The following is a 19,194-nucleotide window of genomic DNA, read 5'->3' on the forward strand; positions in this document are numbered from 1 at the left end:
AGCAGTTGATCTGAATGGACAGTGTCTTGAAAGAAGGATATAAGATGAACATCAACAAAAGCGAAACGAGGATAATGGAATGTAGTCGAATTAAGTCGGGTGATGCTGAGGGAATTAGATTAGGAAATGAGACACTTAAAGTAGTAATTTTTGGAGCACAACCTACGACAGCATAGAGACAAAAGGATGACACTTTCTGCAGGACCTGACCGTTATTTTGCAGGACAATGTTGAAGCACGTACAGTGGAAGCTGTTACTGATTTGTTTGACTGATGGGGCTGCTAAGCGCTATACCACCAATTGCACTCCCCTGACTTAAGCGCTCCTAAGTTCAACTCGATTTCTAAACTGAAGGAAACACTTCACGGCATTTGCTTCAGAACTGCTACAAATTCGTCAGGCAATAGACCGCGCCACTCGAGTTGTCAACACAACTGGCACTGCTAAGAGTATCCGACGACATCCACATCGCTGGCAACGGGTTATACACAATGCTGGTGACTACTCTGAAGGTCAGTAAAACATTGAAACACGTATCTATTTTGTACGAGCTGTAAATAAATGGTTGCCACTAGCGAAGCTCCAACCCTCGTACCTGCATTCCATAGCTCTTCAGAAAATTACAGTGGTATAGGGTTTGTTAATGTTGACGTTGAAACATGTAAAATAATTTGAGTTCAAATGGTTGAAATGGCTCTGAGCACTATGGGACTCAACTTCTGAGGTCATCAGTCCCCTAGAACTTAGACTTACTTACAACCTAACTAACCTAAGGACATCACACACATCCATGCCCGAGGCAGGATTCGAACCTGCGATCGTGGCGGTCGCGCGGTTCCAAACTGTAGCGCCTGGAACCACTCGGCCCTCCCGGCCGGCGAATAATTTGAGTAATGTCCTGCAATTTGAGAGCACGGTGGCCGTAAACGACATCGGCGGTGCACACACATGAATGTATCTTGAATATGTAAAGCTGCACCTGCAGCGATGTCCTGCCAAAACGACAGGACAGTTGAACTGGAAGCGAGGGTGAAGGGTAGTCATTCTGATCTGGAACTGGTGTTGATGTTCGGGAACAGGTACGATCATTGGACAGCGAGTGTGAATGGATTAATCCCCCAGTGTCCCAGGTTATCAGTAACGGTGAGTGTGTGAGCATGCAAGGATTAGAAAATCGCATAAGTAACGTTAAAAGTTAAAAAAAGTCCTAGAAGAGAATGGATGAGTTCAATAATCTATGCTTGAGTCTCGATCTGAATCCGGTGATTAGGGCAAAATGTATATCTCGGATTAAAATTTTATATTAAAAGCTGAATCTTTCACAAAGAGTATTCTTTCCCGTCGCACAGTAAAAGGTATGATGACCTTGTTAACTATTCTACGTTGTCCTGTGTATCACCATTTAAACACGTTTACACCCATCCTCTAATCGTCACACTTTGTCCATCTTTCAGCTACAATATAAGTACAAGACGCTGGTTACCACGTGTCACTCAAACGATTAGATTATCACAGAGAATGTGCGGATTCACTAACGACGTTTAAAACACAGCTTAAAACATTACCTTCATATCTGCTTATGACATAACAGCTTGTCAGGAAGTCCAATGCTTATTACCATTCACGTGTCACATAACGTTACTTCATGCACTTACGTTTGTGAAGTTCACGGTTCGTAAATTATTTACACATTTTTTTAAACTGTTATGGAATAAAACCCCTCCAAATGTTAAAGAAATCTGATCTGTATTTCAATGAATCTGAGTGCTTCATACCAACTGCCGATTAGTTTAGAACCTAGAACTGATTCTGGCAAAAAGGGTTATTTATCCTTAGTGTAGAGCACATTTAACGAGCACAAAGCCTAACACTCTTTTACCAGTTCGATACATGTGCTGTTTGGGTATGTGAGTTGCATCATCACAACCTAATCTTCGTACATAATTTCTGTTGGATAGCCATATTATTGGTAAAATTGTAAAATCCAGCTAGTTAGGAAACCATTTCCCCAATATTTGAATTAAAAATTAACTCATGAAAATTTTAAAATATTGGTAATGAATTAATGGATTCTCTGAATATGTCTGCTTGATTCCAACCGGAAAAATTTAAATAACATTAAAACTTAGTAACCAGTCCTTAACCTATTAGCATAGCAATTACCAAAATCTGTACTATCATCATTACATACATATTATAACGTTACCAAGTATGGGAAATATTCGTCTCCCGGAATAACTTGATTTGTGCACATAAACACAAAAACACACAAAAGAATAAACATCGAACATTGACATACACAAACAAAGCAAGAAATAACCATGTTAATCCTCTTACAACAACGTAAATATTTATCGAATTTAGTCAGCTACATTTGAAAAATATGTACATTTACACGTATCCTGAAGAGCCAAGCTGGTACACCGGCATAATACAGTGTAGGCCCCCCGCGACCAATCGTAAGTGTCGCAACACGACGTGGCATGGACTCGAATATTGTCTGAAGTAGTGCTGAAGGGAAGTGACACCATGAATCCTTCAGGGGTGCCCATAAATCCGTAAGAGTACGATGGCGGGGAGACCACATCTGAATAGCACGTTGCAAGGCTGAATAATGTTCATGTCTGGGGAGTTTGGCCGGCGTCAGCGTTTACAGTCAGAAGAGCGTTCCTGGACGTGTGGGGTGTCGCATTGTCCCGCTGGAATTGACAAAGTCCGTCGGAGTGCACACTGGACGTGAATGGATGCAGGTGGTCACACAGGATGCTTACTTACTTGTCATCTGTCAGTGTCGTATCTAGGCGTATTAGGGATCGTAAATCACTACCACTGCATACGCCCCGTACCATTACAGAGCCTCCAACAGTTTTAACAATCCCCTGCTGACTTGCAGGGTCCATTGATTCATGAGATTGTCTCCATAGCTGTACACGTCCATCCGCTCGATACAATTTGAAACGAGACTCGTCCGACCAAGTAACATGTTTCCAGTCATCAAGAGTCCAATGCCAGTGTTGAGGGGCACAGACGAGGAGTAAAGCTTTGTGTAGCGCAGTCATCAAGGGTACACGAGTGGGCTTCGAAAGCTCATATCGATGATGATTCGTTGAATGGTTCGCACGATGACACCTGTTGATAGCCCAGCATTGAAATCTGCGGCTATTTGTGGAAGGGTCACACTTCTGTCACGTTGAACTATTCTTTTCACTCATTCTTGCTGGATCTCCCTCCGGCCCCAGCGATGTCGGAGATTTGATGTTTTACCGGATTCCTGATAATTCACGGTACACTCGTGAAATGGTCGTACGGGAAATTCCCCAGTTCATCACTACGTTGGAGATGCTGTGTCCTATCACTCGTGCACCGACTATAACACCTCGTTCAAACTCACTTAAATCGTGATAACCTGGCATTGTAGCAGCAGTAATCGATCTAACAACTGCGCCAGACGCCTGTTGTCTTATACTGGCGTTGCCAACCGCAGCGCCGTATTCTGCCTGTTTACATATCTCTGTAACTGAACATGCTTTCGTATATCAGTTTCTGTGGCGCTTCTGTATATAAGAACTCAGACTTTTGGATATAGATCATCTCTCATCATTGTCTCATTCTTCATGTCTTGGGGACCGATGACCGTCGCAGTCTCGTCCCTTTAATCCCACAAACCAACCAACCAACCAACCTTCATGTCTTGATTTTTGAGAGTAGCATTTGTCCAGGTACCGAAGTGGAAAGAGTCCTTTTACCTGATGTATGTCAGGATATCCTAAAAGATACGACCGTTGGTGGGGCACCCTCAGAATCTCAAAAGGTCTTACACAAGCATCATTTTCTATTCTTCCTCATGTGAGAGTAGTGACGAAGGAAAGTGCGCTCTCAATAACACTTTCTCTGCTACTCGGAACTGCTACATTCTCATCCTTTTCATTTCATAAATTATCTTCGTGCTCCTAGTGCTTTCCGTGAAGTGGACTAGGGCGGTTCGTCCTCGTTGATCTCGCGATTTATCTTTTGTAGGGTCTTCTGGAATCCGGTTTACCCCGTTATTTCTTTCTGGCTGCTGATACATTGATTCGGTTTGAGTGATGTGAGTCTACATCCGCAATTTTTTTTCAAATTTCTCTAGATATGCGATTTACTTTGTTTGCTTATTGTGGTAAAACGTCCCCACAACCTGTTTCATTCGCTGAAAACTCGTCCCGAGGGATTTCCTTCGGGATAGTACCGCATGAAAAGATCTGTTTCATGTCGGCTCAGGTTAAAGCATTCCTCCAATAAAAGAAGTAAAATTCGACGAATTGTCGGAAAGCATAGTTCGAGAATTCCAGACTCTAGGTATGTAATCATTGACCAAACTTTTAATAATCAGTGGGGTGGTGGCTGTCTTGATGGGATAAAGTTTAACGTACTTAGTTAAAGTGTCTAGAAACGCCATAAAGTTTTTGCTACCGCCCCTTGATCTCAGCAATTGGCCTCAGACGCCGCAGCATATAATGGATATTGGCTTGTCGGGTATCGTTGAGTGAAGGAATGCCTTGCTACCTCTGTTATTTGGCTAGGTTCTCCCGCATCGTCCTCTACGCTCCTCGGAGTATGGGACGTCATCATCATCCGACAAATACCACATGGCTTCAACACCTGCTGCACTTTCATCCGAAGATTTGGGAAACAACAGTATGCTTTTATTTTACTGTCAAATTTGAGAACGCCTGACGTTTAGCGCACGTCGCAAATTAATTTTTCTTCTTATTCAGAATATACGCAGATGCACCAGTTCTGAGTTTGTGCGATTTTTCTATGAAATATTTCATCATTCACGAGTTTATAATAGCTTTGCAGTCTTAAATCATTGAACTGCAATAACAAGACAAGGCCTGCATCTCAGTAGGAAAGGGAAGGGTAAACTGGCTGGGATGATAGCAAAATCTTTAAGGGATAGGGGCACTGAAATTCATGGGAGTACTTTCTTTTAGGCTAAGCTCAGTGTTCAATCATCCAACACTGACTGAAAATAGGATTAATGGGAAGTTCAGACAGGCAGGTACTAGAGATGTTAAAATGTAACAAGATTCTCATAACAGTACAGTGAAAAATAATGATAGTATGTCACAAGATTCTCCTAAAAGCACATTGAAAAATAATGTTAGTGTATTCCATCCGAATATCAGGTGATAAAAAACAAAGTAAATGAGCTTCTTGTTTGTTTAGAAGATTAGAAACTGAGAGTGGAATAGATGTATTATGCCTTTCTGAACATCATATAGTCACAGGTATGGAAATGGTAAATGTAGGTGGATGTAAGCTTTCAGCACATGCAGGTAGAGATACTATGGAGAGAGTGGAGAGAGGGGGAGTTTCCATATGCGTTACAATCTGTCAAAGAGTGAAAAATTAGGAAACTAAACAATTTTGCATCGAGCAACATATACAAGCATGTGCATGTGAGCTTCAACTAAATAATGGCAGTTTTATAATTGTAGCCATATATAAGTCCCCATCGGGAAATTTTCAACTATTTTTGAAAAACTTTGATTATTTGTTATGCTATCTGTCGGACAGAGAAAGTAAATTACGCTAAGGACAACACACAACACACAAAGCCATGCCCGAGGGTAGACTCGAACCTCCGCCAGTGGGGGTAGGGGGGGGGGGAGGAGCCGCGCGAAGGTTAAAACAACACCTCGTCTATATACAGTAATATATACAGGGTGTTACAGAAAGGTACGGCCAAACTTTCAGGAAACATTCCTCACACACAAAGAAAGAAAGTATGTTATGTGGACATGTGTCCGGAAACGCTTACTTTCCATGTTAGAGCTCATTTTATTACTTCTCTTCAAATCACATTAATCATGGAATGGAAACACACAGCAACAGAACGTAACAGCGTGACTTCAAACACTTTGTTACAGGAAATGTTCAAAATATCCTCCGTTAGCGAGGATACATGCATCCACCCTTTGTCGCATGGAATCCCTGATGCGTTGATGCAGCCCTCGAGAATGGCGTATTGTATCACAGCCGTCCACAATACGAGCACGAAGAGTCTCTACATTTGGTACCGGGGTTGCGTAGACAAGATCTTTCAAATGCCCCTATAAATGAAAGTCAAGAGGGTTCAGGTCAGGAGAGCGTGGGGGCCACGGAATTGGTCCACCTCTACCAATCCACCGGTCACCAAATCTGTTGTTGAGAAGCGTACGAACACTTCGACTGAAATGTGCAGGAGCTCCATCGTGCATGAAGCACATGTTGTGTCGTACTTGTAAAGGCACACGTTCTAGCAGCACAGGTAGAGTATCCCGTATGAAATCATGATAACGTGCTCCATTGAGCGTAGGTGGAAGAACATGGGGCCCAATCGAGACATCACCAACAATGCCTGCGAAAATGTTCACAGAAAATCTGTGTCGATGACGTGATTGCACATTGCGTGCGGATTCTCGTCAGCCCACACATGTTGATTGCGAAAATTTACAATTTGGTCACGTTGGAATGAAGCCTCATCCGTAAAGAGAACATTTGCACTGAAATGAGGATTGACACATTGTTGGATGAGCCATTCGCAGAAGTGTACCCGTGGAGGCCAATCAGCTGCTGATAGTGCCTGCACACGCCGTACATGGTACAGAAACAACTGGTTCTCCCGTAGCACTCTCCATACAGTGAAGTGGTCAACGTTACCTTGTACACCAGCAACTTCTCTGACGCTGACATTAGGGTTATCGTCAACTGCACGAAGAATTGCCTCGTCCATTGCAGGTGTCCTCGTCGTTCTAGGTCTTCCCCAGTCGCGAGTCATAGACTGGAATGTTCCGTGCTCCCTAAGACGCCGATCAATTGCTTCGAACGTCTTCCTGTCGGGACACCTTCGTTCTGGAAATCTGTCTCGATACAAACGTACCGCGCCACGGCTATTGCCCCTTGCTAATCCATTCATCAAACGTGCATCTGCCAACTCCGCATTTGTAAACATTGCACTGACTGCAAAACCACGTTCGTGATGAACACTAACCTGTTGACGCTACGTACTGATGTGCTTGATGCTAGTACTTTAGAGCAATGAGTCGCATGTCAACACAAGCACCGAAGTCAATTGGGCCAACTGGCGGTGAATCGAGGAAGTACAGTACATACTGACGAAACTAAAATGAGCTCTAACATGGAAATTAAGCGTTTCCGGACACATGTCCACATAACATCTTTTCTTTATTTGTGTGTGAGGAATGTTTCCTGAAAGTTTGGCCGTACCTTTTTGTAACACCCTGTATTATGGGGGTAACACTTTTCTACCATTATTGCTCAATGTTTGTGTCCTAAAACAACTTCGTTCTTTGTTTTTAATTTCGGATATTAGCGGATGCGATGACGGGAGTGACTACAATAGGTACTGCGCTTATTTGAGCCTCAAAAGACTGCCGCGCTGAGTGCCCACCTCTGAACATACAGCTACGACGCCCGGGGGTCTTGTGCCACAGAAATGTGTCAGCTGCGTCGCTGTTCCATTTCGACGTCGACAACAGGGAAATCTTCTGGTCGGAAGCACTGCGGGCGTTTTCTGGCGTCTTTCTTCTTTGTTCGAATCGCGCGAGGGGAAGAACTGAGCAGATGGCATCATCGAACGTGTCGCAAGCGGCGAATCCTCCAGCGCTAGCAACTTCCCACGGCGGGGTCTAACCCGGGCGGCAGCTAGGTGGGAGAAAGGCCCAACCAAGCCTCCCGCAGACGGCGCGGCTTCCGGAACTGCAGTGACGAAGCGGCTGTTTTGTCAACAGGCGGTGGGGAAGTCGGGCGGTCGGCACGCGCCCGGCTCATAAGCTGGCGCGAGTCACCTACGGCGGTCAGTCCACAACCGCGGTCCGTACCCGGCGCTAGCTCGGACCATATTGCAGCGGTTCACTTCACGCAGCGCGAGCGCCAACACTGTGCGGTTTGCCATGGACAGCTACAGCAGACGTGGCCCCGTGTTCAGGAAATTCCAGCGGCTGCGGAACCACCAGACCAAAGAGATCGAAATCGACCGGCTGTTCAACGAGACATACGACGAACAACAGGTAGTTGTCTGGCGTGAGGCCCAGCGAACTGCCACCACCCTGCGCACGCGCAGGTGTATGTGAGTGTGTGTGTGTGTTTGTGTGTGTGTGTGTGTGTGTGTGTGTGTGTGTCGGTCCGCCCTGTCGGCGGGCGGAAATGTTGGGGGTAACCGCTGATGGAGGCTGCGCCGGCCACCACGCTCCGACCGTTGTTGCGCTTCGTGTATTCACCCGACCTTTACACACGGAGACGGTTCTCACTGCCTTAACTTCGCATTACTAGCCGGAAATTAACTATCTGTTCGCAAACTTAAAACAACTGTTTCGCATCGTTTGCTTTTTTATAGGGTTCCCTGCCCCAATCCGTAAAAACGGATCCGTTGTAAGATCGCTTCGTTATCCGCCTGCTTATTTGTCTGTCTGTCTGTGTGTTCGAATGTTAAGAACGTTTTTCTCGGGAACTGGTAGACGCATCACGTTCGAATTTATGTTACGTATTAATGTCTTCAGTCTCTTGGAAGTATAAAAAATTTAAAAATCAATGTCGAAAACACAACTAATAAAAACTTATATAGACTCCTTCCCGACCTAGAATAATGAAAATTGACAAGAGGCTAGGTTTCCCCGTACAAGTAAAGGAAAAGATCCAAAAATGTTAATTTGTAATTATAGCGCACGAAAAAATAATTTTTTTGTCTTTGTTATCTGCCTCTTTGTATGTCCGCCTTTTAACAACACTTTTTCTTTGAAACAGGTTGGTGCAAAAGTTCAAATCTACATCACATACTTGGGTCTGTGGCTCCTTGGCGGTGTAAAAAAATATAAGTGTCTTTGTCAATGCAATTAAATTGTGCGGCCGTTTATTTCACATATTTTGATACTCGCAAACACTCTCATCAAAACCCATAGGGGAATTTTCGTTGACCTAGAACCACGAAATTCAGCAAGAAGCAAGATTTCACAGTACAAGTAAAGTAAGAAATCTGAATCTTGTTAAATTGTAATTATAACACATAAAAATATCTTTTGCCATTTGAACATACATTGCTCATATCATCAGTCAAAAACTTAATTCTGCATGGAAACATCTTCCCTCTCTACATATATAAACTGAAGCCCACTCCTCGTTTCTTTATGTATGTCTGGGCTAATCTGAAGACAACTGAGGAGGAAGTTTCGATTCCCTGGATATATATATATATATATATATATATATATATATATATATATATATATATATATATATATATATTAAGTTTGTACAGAAGCCTCAGTGCCCGAAGTCCATATTAAGTTTGTACAGAACCGTCAGTACTCGAAGTCCAACTGGAACTTGGCCATTTGTTTTGTTTCACGGCGTGTATACAGGTCGAGAAAAATTTTGCTACTCTGCCGCTGTGGCTGAGCGGTTCTACGCGCTTCAGTCCGGAACAACGCGGGTGCTACGGTCGCAGGTTCGAATCCTGCCTCGGGCATGGATGTGTGTGATGTCCTTAGGTTAGTTGGGTTTAACTAGTTATAAGTCTAGGGGACTGATGACGTCAGATGTTGAGTCCCATAGTGCTAAGAGCCATTTTTGAAAAGTTTGCTTAGATCAACAAATACATCATCTGCCGGTTATCCGACTTAATTCGCTGTCGAGACTGCTTGTATAATCCACTCTACACACGACTGAATTTTCACTGTGCAGTGGAGAGTGCGCTGATCGGAAAATTCCTGGAAGATTAAAATGTGTGCCACACCGGGAAAGGCAAAGGTTTCGGTTTCGAGTCCCCGTCCAACACACTGCCAGAAATTTTCAAGGTGCATCCGTTTATAATGCAGCTGCTGCCTATAAGGGTGTTTCCGTAAGAGCGTGCAAAAATGTAACAGGACATAGAGAATGCTCCGCTGAACAATTTGACAGGAAAGGCCGCGCGGAGTGGCCGTGCGATTTAAGGCGCCATGTCACGGATTGCGCGGACCCTCCCACCGGAGGTTCGAGTACTCCCTCGGGCATAGGTCTGTGTGTTGCACTTTAAGTTAGTTTAATTAGTGTGTAAGTCGAGCGACTGATGACCTGCGAAGTTTGATCCCTTAGTAATTCACACACACTCACATAGGAAATCTGGGGTCGAAGAAGACGGCCTAAGGAGAGACGGAAGTAAACATGTATAGCGCTTTGTCTAGCATTACTGTTTTCCAGCTTATTTATAACTAACATGCGTACAAGTTTACACGCACTGTGCTGTTTATTTACATGTACATTCTTTATTTTCTGCAAGTAAATAAGGAGGACCAGCCTGATTTCCAGGAAGTCACGATGCAGGTTTTGTTTACTTTACTTGTCCATAAGGTGGCTCTGTTGTATCGTATTTACATTGTTCTATGACAGAAAGTGCTATGAATCAACGATAGAAGCATTCATTACTCAGTGCTATTCAGAGACTTGTACAGTCCGATGGAGCTGCTCCGGTACCGTATTTCCTGGCCACTGGATTGGAAGAGGAGGACCCATTCCAGGCCTACTAGGGCACCTGACCTGAATTACCGTTGGTTATTTCCTATGGGAATATCTAAAGTCACTTGTGTGTGTGACCCCAGTGGATAATTAGTTGCCAGAATTATAGCTGCCTGTGTTGTGATTCGAAACACACAAGGGATTTTGTTAGGTTGCGTCAGAACCTTGTTCGCAGATGTCATGCTTGCATTGAGGCCGATGGTCGTCAGTTTCAACACATTTTCTCAGAAACACTACACGTGACACGTTCATGGTGTCAGTGATGGTATTTCCAGTTAACTAAAGTAAAAAAAAAGTACACAGTAATGTGATTTTATTTCTACTATCTCCTTAAGCTGGCTTCTCCGACCTCAGATTTCATACCTCAAATTGTTCAGTGAAGCATCCCCTATGTCGTGTTAAATTTTTGCACTCTCTTCCAGAAACACCTGTATATCCACAACTGGCCATTAAAATTGCGACACCAAGAAGAAATACAGATGATAAACGGGCATTCATTGACAAATATATTATACTACAACTGACATGTGATTACATTTTCACGCAATTTGGGTGCATAGATCATGAAAAATCAGTACCCAGAACAACCGCCTCAGGCCGTAATAACGGCCTTGATACGCCTGGGCATTGAGTCAAACAGAGCTTGGAGGCGTGTACAGGTACAGCTGCCCCTGCAACTTCAACACGATACCACAGTTCTTCAACAGTATTGACTGGCGTATCGCGACGAGCCATTTGCTCGGCCACCATTGACCAAACGTTTTCAATTAGTGAGAGATCTGGAGAATGTGCTGGCCAGGTCAGCAGTCGAACATTTTCGGTATCCAGAAAGGCCCGTACAGGATCTGCAACATGTGGTCGTGCATTATCCTGGTGAAATGTAGGGTTTCGCAGGGATCGAATGAAGGGTAGAGCCACGGGTCGTAACAATTCTGAAATGTTATGTCCATTGTTCAAAGTGCTGTCAATGCGAACAAGAGGTGACCGAGACGTGTAACCAAAGACACCCCATACAGCCACGCCGGGTGGTACGCCAGTATGGCGGTAACGAATACACGCTTCTAATGTGCGTTCACCGCGATGTCGCCAAACACGAATGCGACCATCATGATGCTGTAAACAGAACCTGGATTCATCCGAAAAAATGACGTTTTGCCATTCGTGCACCCAGGTTCGTCGTTGAGTACACCATCGCAGGCGCTCCTGTCTGTGATGCAGCGTCAAGGGTAACCGCAGCCATGGTCTCCGAGCTGATAGTCCATGCTGCTACAAACGTTGTCGAACTGCTCTTGCTGATGGTTGTTGTCTTGCAAACGTCCCCATCTGTTGACTCAGGGATCGAGACTTGGCTGCACGATCCGTTACAGCCATGCGGATAAGATGCCTGTCATCTCGACTTTGATAAAGGTCGGATTGTAGCCTATCGCGATTGCGGTTGTCAGCACGTTGTAGGTGTCGTCACGGGCGCCAACCTTGTGTGAATGCTCTGAAAAGCTAATCATTTGCATATCACAGCATCTTCTTCCTGTCGGTTAAATTTGGCGTCTATAGCAAGTCATCTTCGTGGTGTAGCAATTTTAATGGCTAGTAGTGTATAAAGAAGAGTGTCCGTTTGTTTGTTTGTAATTCATAGAAATCCACATTTTTATTCCGATCTTGATGAAATGTTACACACTTTTTCTTCAAGATAAGAGGAAATATCACCGTCTACCAAATATTTAGTAATCTGACTTGAAACATACATCTATTTAATACATGAAGGGGAAAAGTTGTTACCAAAAATCTCCAAAAGTTCTTGGCCGATTTACTTCAAATTTTTATACGATCCATTAATGAACATTTGGGTTGGCATAAGCTATATATTTTTAATATACGCAGTATATAAATATATATATATAGATAAAATATATCAAGGATAAGGGCTATTATCAAACATACCAAAAATTAATTTACCGGTTTACTTCAAATTACTAAATTCAGATGAAACAATGAAGAAAATTAATGAAAAGTTTAATGCCTAACGAACGAAATATATCGTGACAAACTGACTGTAATTCCTATCGCGAGATTAAATTACAGCGGCGATACCCTTGTTGGAAATAACACCATCAGACATCATTAGATCGCGGGACCAATGAAAGCTCGAGAATTTGACAAAAAGATGATTGGCAGTTATTGATTATGTGTTGTTATTACATATGACATATACCCCAGAAGATATTGTAGTCCATGTTTCACAGTTATTCTTGTTATTAAAATTCACAGTGTCGTACAAACACTATGGCAGGACTTGGATGTAGCACCAACAAAAGTCACCAGATCGCAGGCCGATGAAGAGATCAAGCAGAACACGAGATTTGCCGAACTGCGACGTCAACTGTTCGAATAGTTCGAGCCGTGCTCAAACACAGCCCTACTTGGAAACAGTGACAACCGAACTGAAACAGCAGAAGACGAATTGTCCAAAAACACAACGAGATACTGCATAATGTGAAAACAGATGGCGCAACTAACCATCTTCTCATGCAGGTGGAGACATATTCATTCGTCACACCCAGCGAATCAAATACGTTCTTCAGTTTAAAGTGACCGCAGTTTCCCATGCGGATTGCATACGCTTTTAATATCAACGAGACACAGGACCAATCATTTTGTGTGGCAGATATTAAATGCCGGGCTTTGTAGCTAGTTTACTATATTCACAAAAGATGTTACATGACACATTTGAGAGCTCACTGCATTAATTTCGCGTTACTCGCCGGAAATTGAGACCTTATTCGCGAAGATGCAGTTAAAACACAGTGTTTCGTAACATTTTCTTCTTTTTTTCGTTATTGTTTTTTTCATTCCCTATTATTCTTGAAGAATGCGCTCATTTTCTGGAATGCAAGACCATCGGCATACTAGCAACGTAAGTGTGTGACATCGAACGCTAAGAACCAGAAAATGTGCTTAAAATATAAATCGCTCACAAGAAACAAAAAAAGACGTTGGTATGTGCCATTCGCATGCAAAACGCACCTTTTGTCTCCTAGCTCGATTCAACGGTGGTGTGTTGTACCCGCACTACTTTATTTGTGCAAATAGTATAGCTGCAGTAGGCGGCCGTCTTTTGGAGTGTTCGGTTGTGCGTTGGAGTATCAAAAATGTACATCGATATCAGGGAAGGTAGGTTAATCCCAACAGGAACCTTCAAGCGGAAGTGAGTACAAACCTATCCATGCAATGTGTCAAGGGCCCGTATACTATTGGATTTAGATGAAATTATACTGGAGAACATTTATGAAGTCTGTTCAGATCGTTTCTTCAAGTCGTATAACAAACGTATGAGGTGTTAAAGCGCATTTGAAGTAAATCAAGTTACAGGGCAACGTTTGGTCATGTGGCTAGCGAAAGACGTATTCCTTCACGTTACCAAAGTTCCTCTCCTGAATCATTCAAATGCCTCCTGTGGTAACACCCTTATTTACAATTCGTATGCCTCTTCCCACTGTTTTATTCTAAGCACATTTCGTGCATTTCTGAGAGTTCTAAGTCATGTGCTTACCTTAAGGAAAGAATTCCGTTCTGCATTTCAGTACTTCGGTGTACATGATAAAACATGTGTCATATGCATAATTTGTAGTCCAAACGAAAATATTCCTTCAGACTTCTTGTTTTTATCATTTTTCAGAATTTGTCGAACTATGCACGAACAATTCGTAAACTCGATAATACGCACCAGCTAACTGTACTGAAATTATATTTCATGCTTATACTCCACTGACAATGAAACTATGGGCGTCCGCAGAAAATTATCCATGAGAAGACAAAATTCCAGTGTTTTTACATAACTGAATGGATGAATTTGAAGATGTGTGTTGCTCTGAGAACTAAATTTGCCAAGAGATACACCAATAATTTTTTTTTCTGTTCTCTCGTTGGGACATCTGCCGTGTGACCCCACCCCCTAATCCCCAGCAACAGCTTCTCAATCGCACACAGCGTCCATATTTACTTGTTGGACGTGTTCCAATCCCTGTCTTCCTTTACAGTTACACCAGGGAAGTTATTTATTGATGCCTCAGCACATGTCCCGTTATCCTGTCTCTCGTACTTATCAATGTTCCTCACCTATTCCTTTCCTCGCCGATTCTACGCAGTACCTAATTTCTTATGAGTCCACCAAATTTCTATCGTCCTCCTACAGCACCTCATTTCAAACGCTTCAGTTCGCTTCTTTTCAGTTTTCCCATTGTGTGTTTCACTTCCTTACAATGCTATGCTGGAAAAGTACACTATCAGAAATTTCTTCCTCAAATTAAGGAAAATTTTTGTTGTTTTGTTCTTTTAATCAGAAATGGCCCCCTTTACATCTGCTAGTTCGCTTTTTATGTCCTCCTTGCTTCGTCCAAGACGTATTATTTTGCTTCCAAGGCAGCGAATTCATTTCCTCACCTTCGTAGTCCATAATATTGACATTCTGTTTATTTCTTATCTCATTTTTGCCACTCCTCATTAGTTTCGACCTTCTTCTCGTTACTCTGAAGCCGTAGTGTATACTCACTAGACCACTCCATCAACAGGTCCTTCAATTATTCCACTCACTCACTGCAGACAGCAATGTCATCAGCAAATCTGATCAATGATATCCTTTCACACTGAATTTGAATCCCATTCTTATTCCGTTTGAACCCGTTCTTGTATCCTCAACAATCGATAGCTATAGACTTAATATACATGTTTTAAGCTAAACTGCTTTTGTACCTAAAATATAAGAACCCTTTTTATATAATTAAATGATGGTTGCCATCTTTATTGAGTTAGTGAATTGAAGATACTTTATCGTATGATTTGATCAGATGTATCCAACGAGTAGGAAATAAAGCTAGAAAATATTAATATATATTTGCATTCTCACGCCTATAATGTTGGTTTGAGAACGAAAATAAAAATTCGGAACTAGAAACTAGGTCACAACTACAGAGAAAACCTTGTTGGGTTCCAAAAAAATAACCTGCAAGGTACGACATTTAAGAATACTATTCAACATGCAGAAAAAATCGCAGATAATTATTTCTAGAAAAGATAATTCTGTAATTAAATAAATATATTCTGGATGTCAGGAGGGGCCAAGTGCCCACTCTTGCTCACCCCCTCCCCTCTGCTCCAACATCTGCCTCATCCCTTAGTATTTATACACGTCACGTAATGTCTCGTTTGATATAAGAGATTATCTTAAGAAAAAATAATATAATTTTAACTTGTACTCATGGGTCGCTCGCCGTAGGATCAGGTTTTATTAATATCTGTTGTAAGAGCTCCATGGCAAAGAAATTTATTGCTGCGGCACTCGAGCAGATGTAATTTCGATGGATTGCTCACGCCCTGCCTGTGATATGTAAGCTATAAGAGAATCTCAGACCAGACAGCAGTGTTGGCTGCAGTAAGAGCAGTGGTAGTAGTAGTAATAGCCAGCAATCTGGTGTATGGAGCTGGCTGGGCCGGTCGTGGGAAGCGATGGCGGAGCCTGACCGATGTAGTATAAGGTAAAAACAGCAGTGCGCATACAAACAACACTGTAAATACGAATGGGTTTATGGCTGCGTCACCTTTTGTAACACTCTGACGCCAAGAGTGTATAGCCGTATTTTGAAACATTGCCCTCTTTCTTTTTATCAAGCCGTACGTGGTATTGTTGACTTGGCAAATTAATTTTTGTTAGAACGTCATGGCCGGAAGACCTACTTGTTGCCACAGTCGCCAGTTAACGAAAAGGAGTCAGGCCTGCGCAATCCGTCAGTTATAGCATTTAATCTGTTTATGTATAGTATTTTGCGAGACAGAGTTTCTGGACCACACCCTAATTTGCCTGAACGAACTTGGTAAAACGCCTAAAATGAAACCTCAGGAAAATCCGATCTGGCTGGCTTACTCAAATGTCTCGCAAGCCAGCAACCTTCAAATGTGTACTTGTGTTGCTCAGTACTGTGCTTTGCTTGGACTTGTGTTCGTGTGTTGTCATTGTGCTTAAGTGAAATCTCCATTTATTCAACGTCTTCATAATCGGGTATAAATGTTTGTAGCGTATGATTATTAATGTTATTTTGTTACCTGGATCCCGAAAGGCCTCATCTTTGTGCAAGCGATTGCTTCATGTGTATCTTATTCGTTATTTTCATAGTATTAAAAAAGTTGGAAATAAGATTAAAGCTTATGGTTGAAGTGTTATAATGGAAGTAAACGTAAGTTAACTGCTTTTTATCGTGCGCTTCTGTGCACCACGCACTAGTCCACTACAGGTAAGTTGTTGCCTTTCCCTCATTTTACAAATCAACGTCCTGAGTAGTTCTTGCGCTTTTAATTGCGTTTTTATACTCGTTATATAACTTTCTGATGCCACAGGGACATTAGTCGTACCGAGACTGTACTGAAACTGAGCCACGCTTTTTGGTCATTCGTACCTTCCGATTTTTAAAACTTAATCTCTGGATTGTTGGTTTTTGAAAGTTGGCAAGTATGTAGGAGACTTCTCATGGTCAGGAACGTCCTTTTGGCCAGTGTTAGCCTGCTTCTTATGTCCTACTGCCTCCCGTCATCAAGGGTTATTACGGGGGTGAGTCAAATGAAAACCTCAAATTTGTAATAACAAATCGAAATTTCGTGCCGTTATCCTGTAAGTTGGTAAGCGTGCTACAAACAACGGGCAGAATGGCCTGTAGGTGGCAGCATAGTGCAGATGCACACATACAGTCGCAGTATCAGTATAAAGATGGCCGCCCCACTTGCGACTTTCGCCAGGGAAGAACAGCGTTTCGTTATTCGGTTTTTGCGTGGTGAAGGTGTGAAACCTATTGAAATTCATTGACGAATGAAGGTTCAGTACGGTGATGCAGGTTTGTCGCAGCAGCAAGTCTACGAATGGAGTAGGAATTTCGCAAATGGTGTGACTACAGCGGAAGATGCTCCTCGTCCAGGTCAGGCACAAAGAGTTGTGACTCAACAGAACATTCCAGAAATTGAAGCCATACTGAAGGAAAACCGCCGAGTGACACTGAATGACATTGCAGCATGTGTACAGATTAGTCATGTGTCAGCACACCACATTGTGCATGATGTGCTCCATTTTCACAAAGAGTCTGCAAGATGGGTGCCACGGCAGCTGACTCATGCCATCAGAGAACGACGTGTTGATGCTTGTGAAGAACTTATTTGGCGCTTTGAACGAGAAGGTGATGGCTTCCTTGCAAGAATCGTTACTGGGGACCAAACCTGGGTTCACTTCCAGCAACCGGAAACAAACAAACAGAGCGAGCAAGGAATGGCGCCATTCCTCATCACCAAAACCAAAGAAGTTTCGAACAGAGCCATTAGCAGGGAAGGTTATGCTGACTCTCTTTTGGGACCAAAAAGGCGTCATTTTGGAGCATCACATGTCTAGAGGGACCACTGTCACCAGTGCATCATACAAAGATCTCCTAAAAAATCATCTGCGGCTTGCAATCAAATCAAAGCGACGTGGGCTGCTGTCAGCAGGTGTCCTTTTGCAACATGACAATGCGAGGCCCCACACTGCCCGTACAACAGTTGCAGCAATCACAGGCCTGCATTTTGAGTGTCTTCCTCATCCGCCATGCTCACCAGACCTTGCCCCAAGTGATTTCCATATGTTTGGACCACTCAAAGACGCAATGGGAGGAAAGAAGTTCCGTTCTGATGAAGAGGTACGCCACGGGGTGCATGAGTGGTTGCGCAGACTACCAAAGAAATTTTTTTCTAAAGGAATTTATGCACTTTGTAAGCGCTGGAGGACTTGCATTGAGCGTGGGAGACATTATGTTGAAAAGTGATACAGCTTTTTACCACTTCTGCTCAATAAATAATACTTTAAAAAAATATTTGAGGTTTTCATTTGACTCACCCTCGTATGTTATCTAACTAGTAAAATTCCTTAATTTCGTCTACTTTCTGATTCCCAATGCTTATGTTAAGTTCTGGCTGTTCTCCTTTCTTCTACTCCTCATAACTTTCGTTATTCTTCAGTTTACTCTCAGTCTGTACTATTTACTGATTATACAGTTCATTCCATTCAACAGATTCTGTCATTCTGTCTTTTTATTCCGAATACTTCATTCTTGGTCTTCCAGTCTTACTGTTCCCTCTCAGTTCTTGTACATATTGTGTATTCCCCTTCTTTCTCTGTAGCTTACTCCTATTTTTCTCAGAATTTCGAATATCGTGCTGAATTTTTCCGTTGTCTAATGCTTTCTCAGATCGACATATCCTATGAATGTTTCTTGATTTTTCTTCAGTCTTGCTTCCATTGTCAATCGCAACGTCAGAACTTCCTCTCTGGAGCCTTTACCTTTCCTAAAGCCAAACTGATCTTCACCTAACAGATCTTCAATTTTATTTTCCATTTTTCTGTAAATTGTTCTTGTAAGTAACTCGGATGTATCAGATGTTAAGCTGATTGTCCGATAATTTTCTCACTTGTCGGCTCTAGCTATGTTCGGAAATGTGTGGATGACGTTTTTTCAAAAGTTGGCAGTATATCGCCTCCCCCATACACTCTACACACCAAAGAGAATAGTCATTTTGTGGCCACTTCCCCAGTGATTTTAGAAAGTACGATGAAATATTATTTATTCCTTCTACTTGAGCTTAAGTCCCCTTCTTTT

General features: G+C 42.6%; 1 protein-coding gene across 1 annotated transcript in view; it reads left to right on the forward strand.

The window, feature by feature from the left end:
- The first annotated feature begins 7,871 nt into the window (after positions 1–7,871).
- Positions 7,872–19,194, forward strand: part of LOC124555160 (nitric oxide synthase, salivary gland) — a 693,873-nt gene continuing 682,550 nt past the window's right edge. The window contains exon 1 of the mRNA XM_047129021.1: positions 7,872–8,055. Within this exon, the coding sequence (XP_046984977.1) occupies positions 7,939–8,055 (117 nt within the window). The 5' untranslated portion in view covers positions 7,872–7,938. The remainder of the gene's footprint in view (positions 8,056–19,194) is intronic.

The sequence above is a fragment of the Schistocerca americana genome, chromosome 1 (genome assembly GCF_021461395.2).
Source record: "Schistocerca americana isolate TAMUIC-IGC-003095 chromosome 1, iqSchAmer2.1, whole genome shotgun sequence".
Lineage (NCBI taxonomy): Eukaryota > Metazoa > Arthropoda > Insecta > Orthoptera > Acrididae > Schistocerca > Schistocerca americana.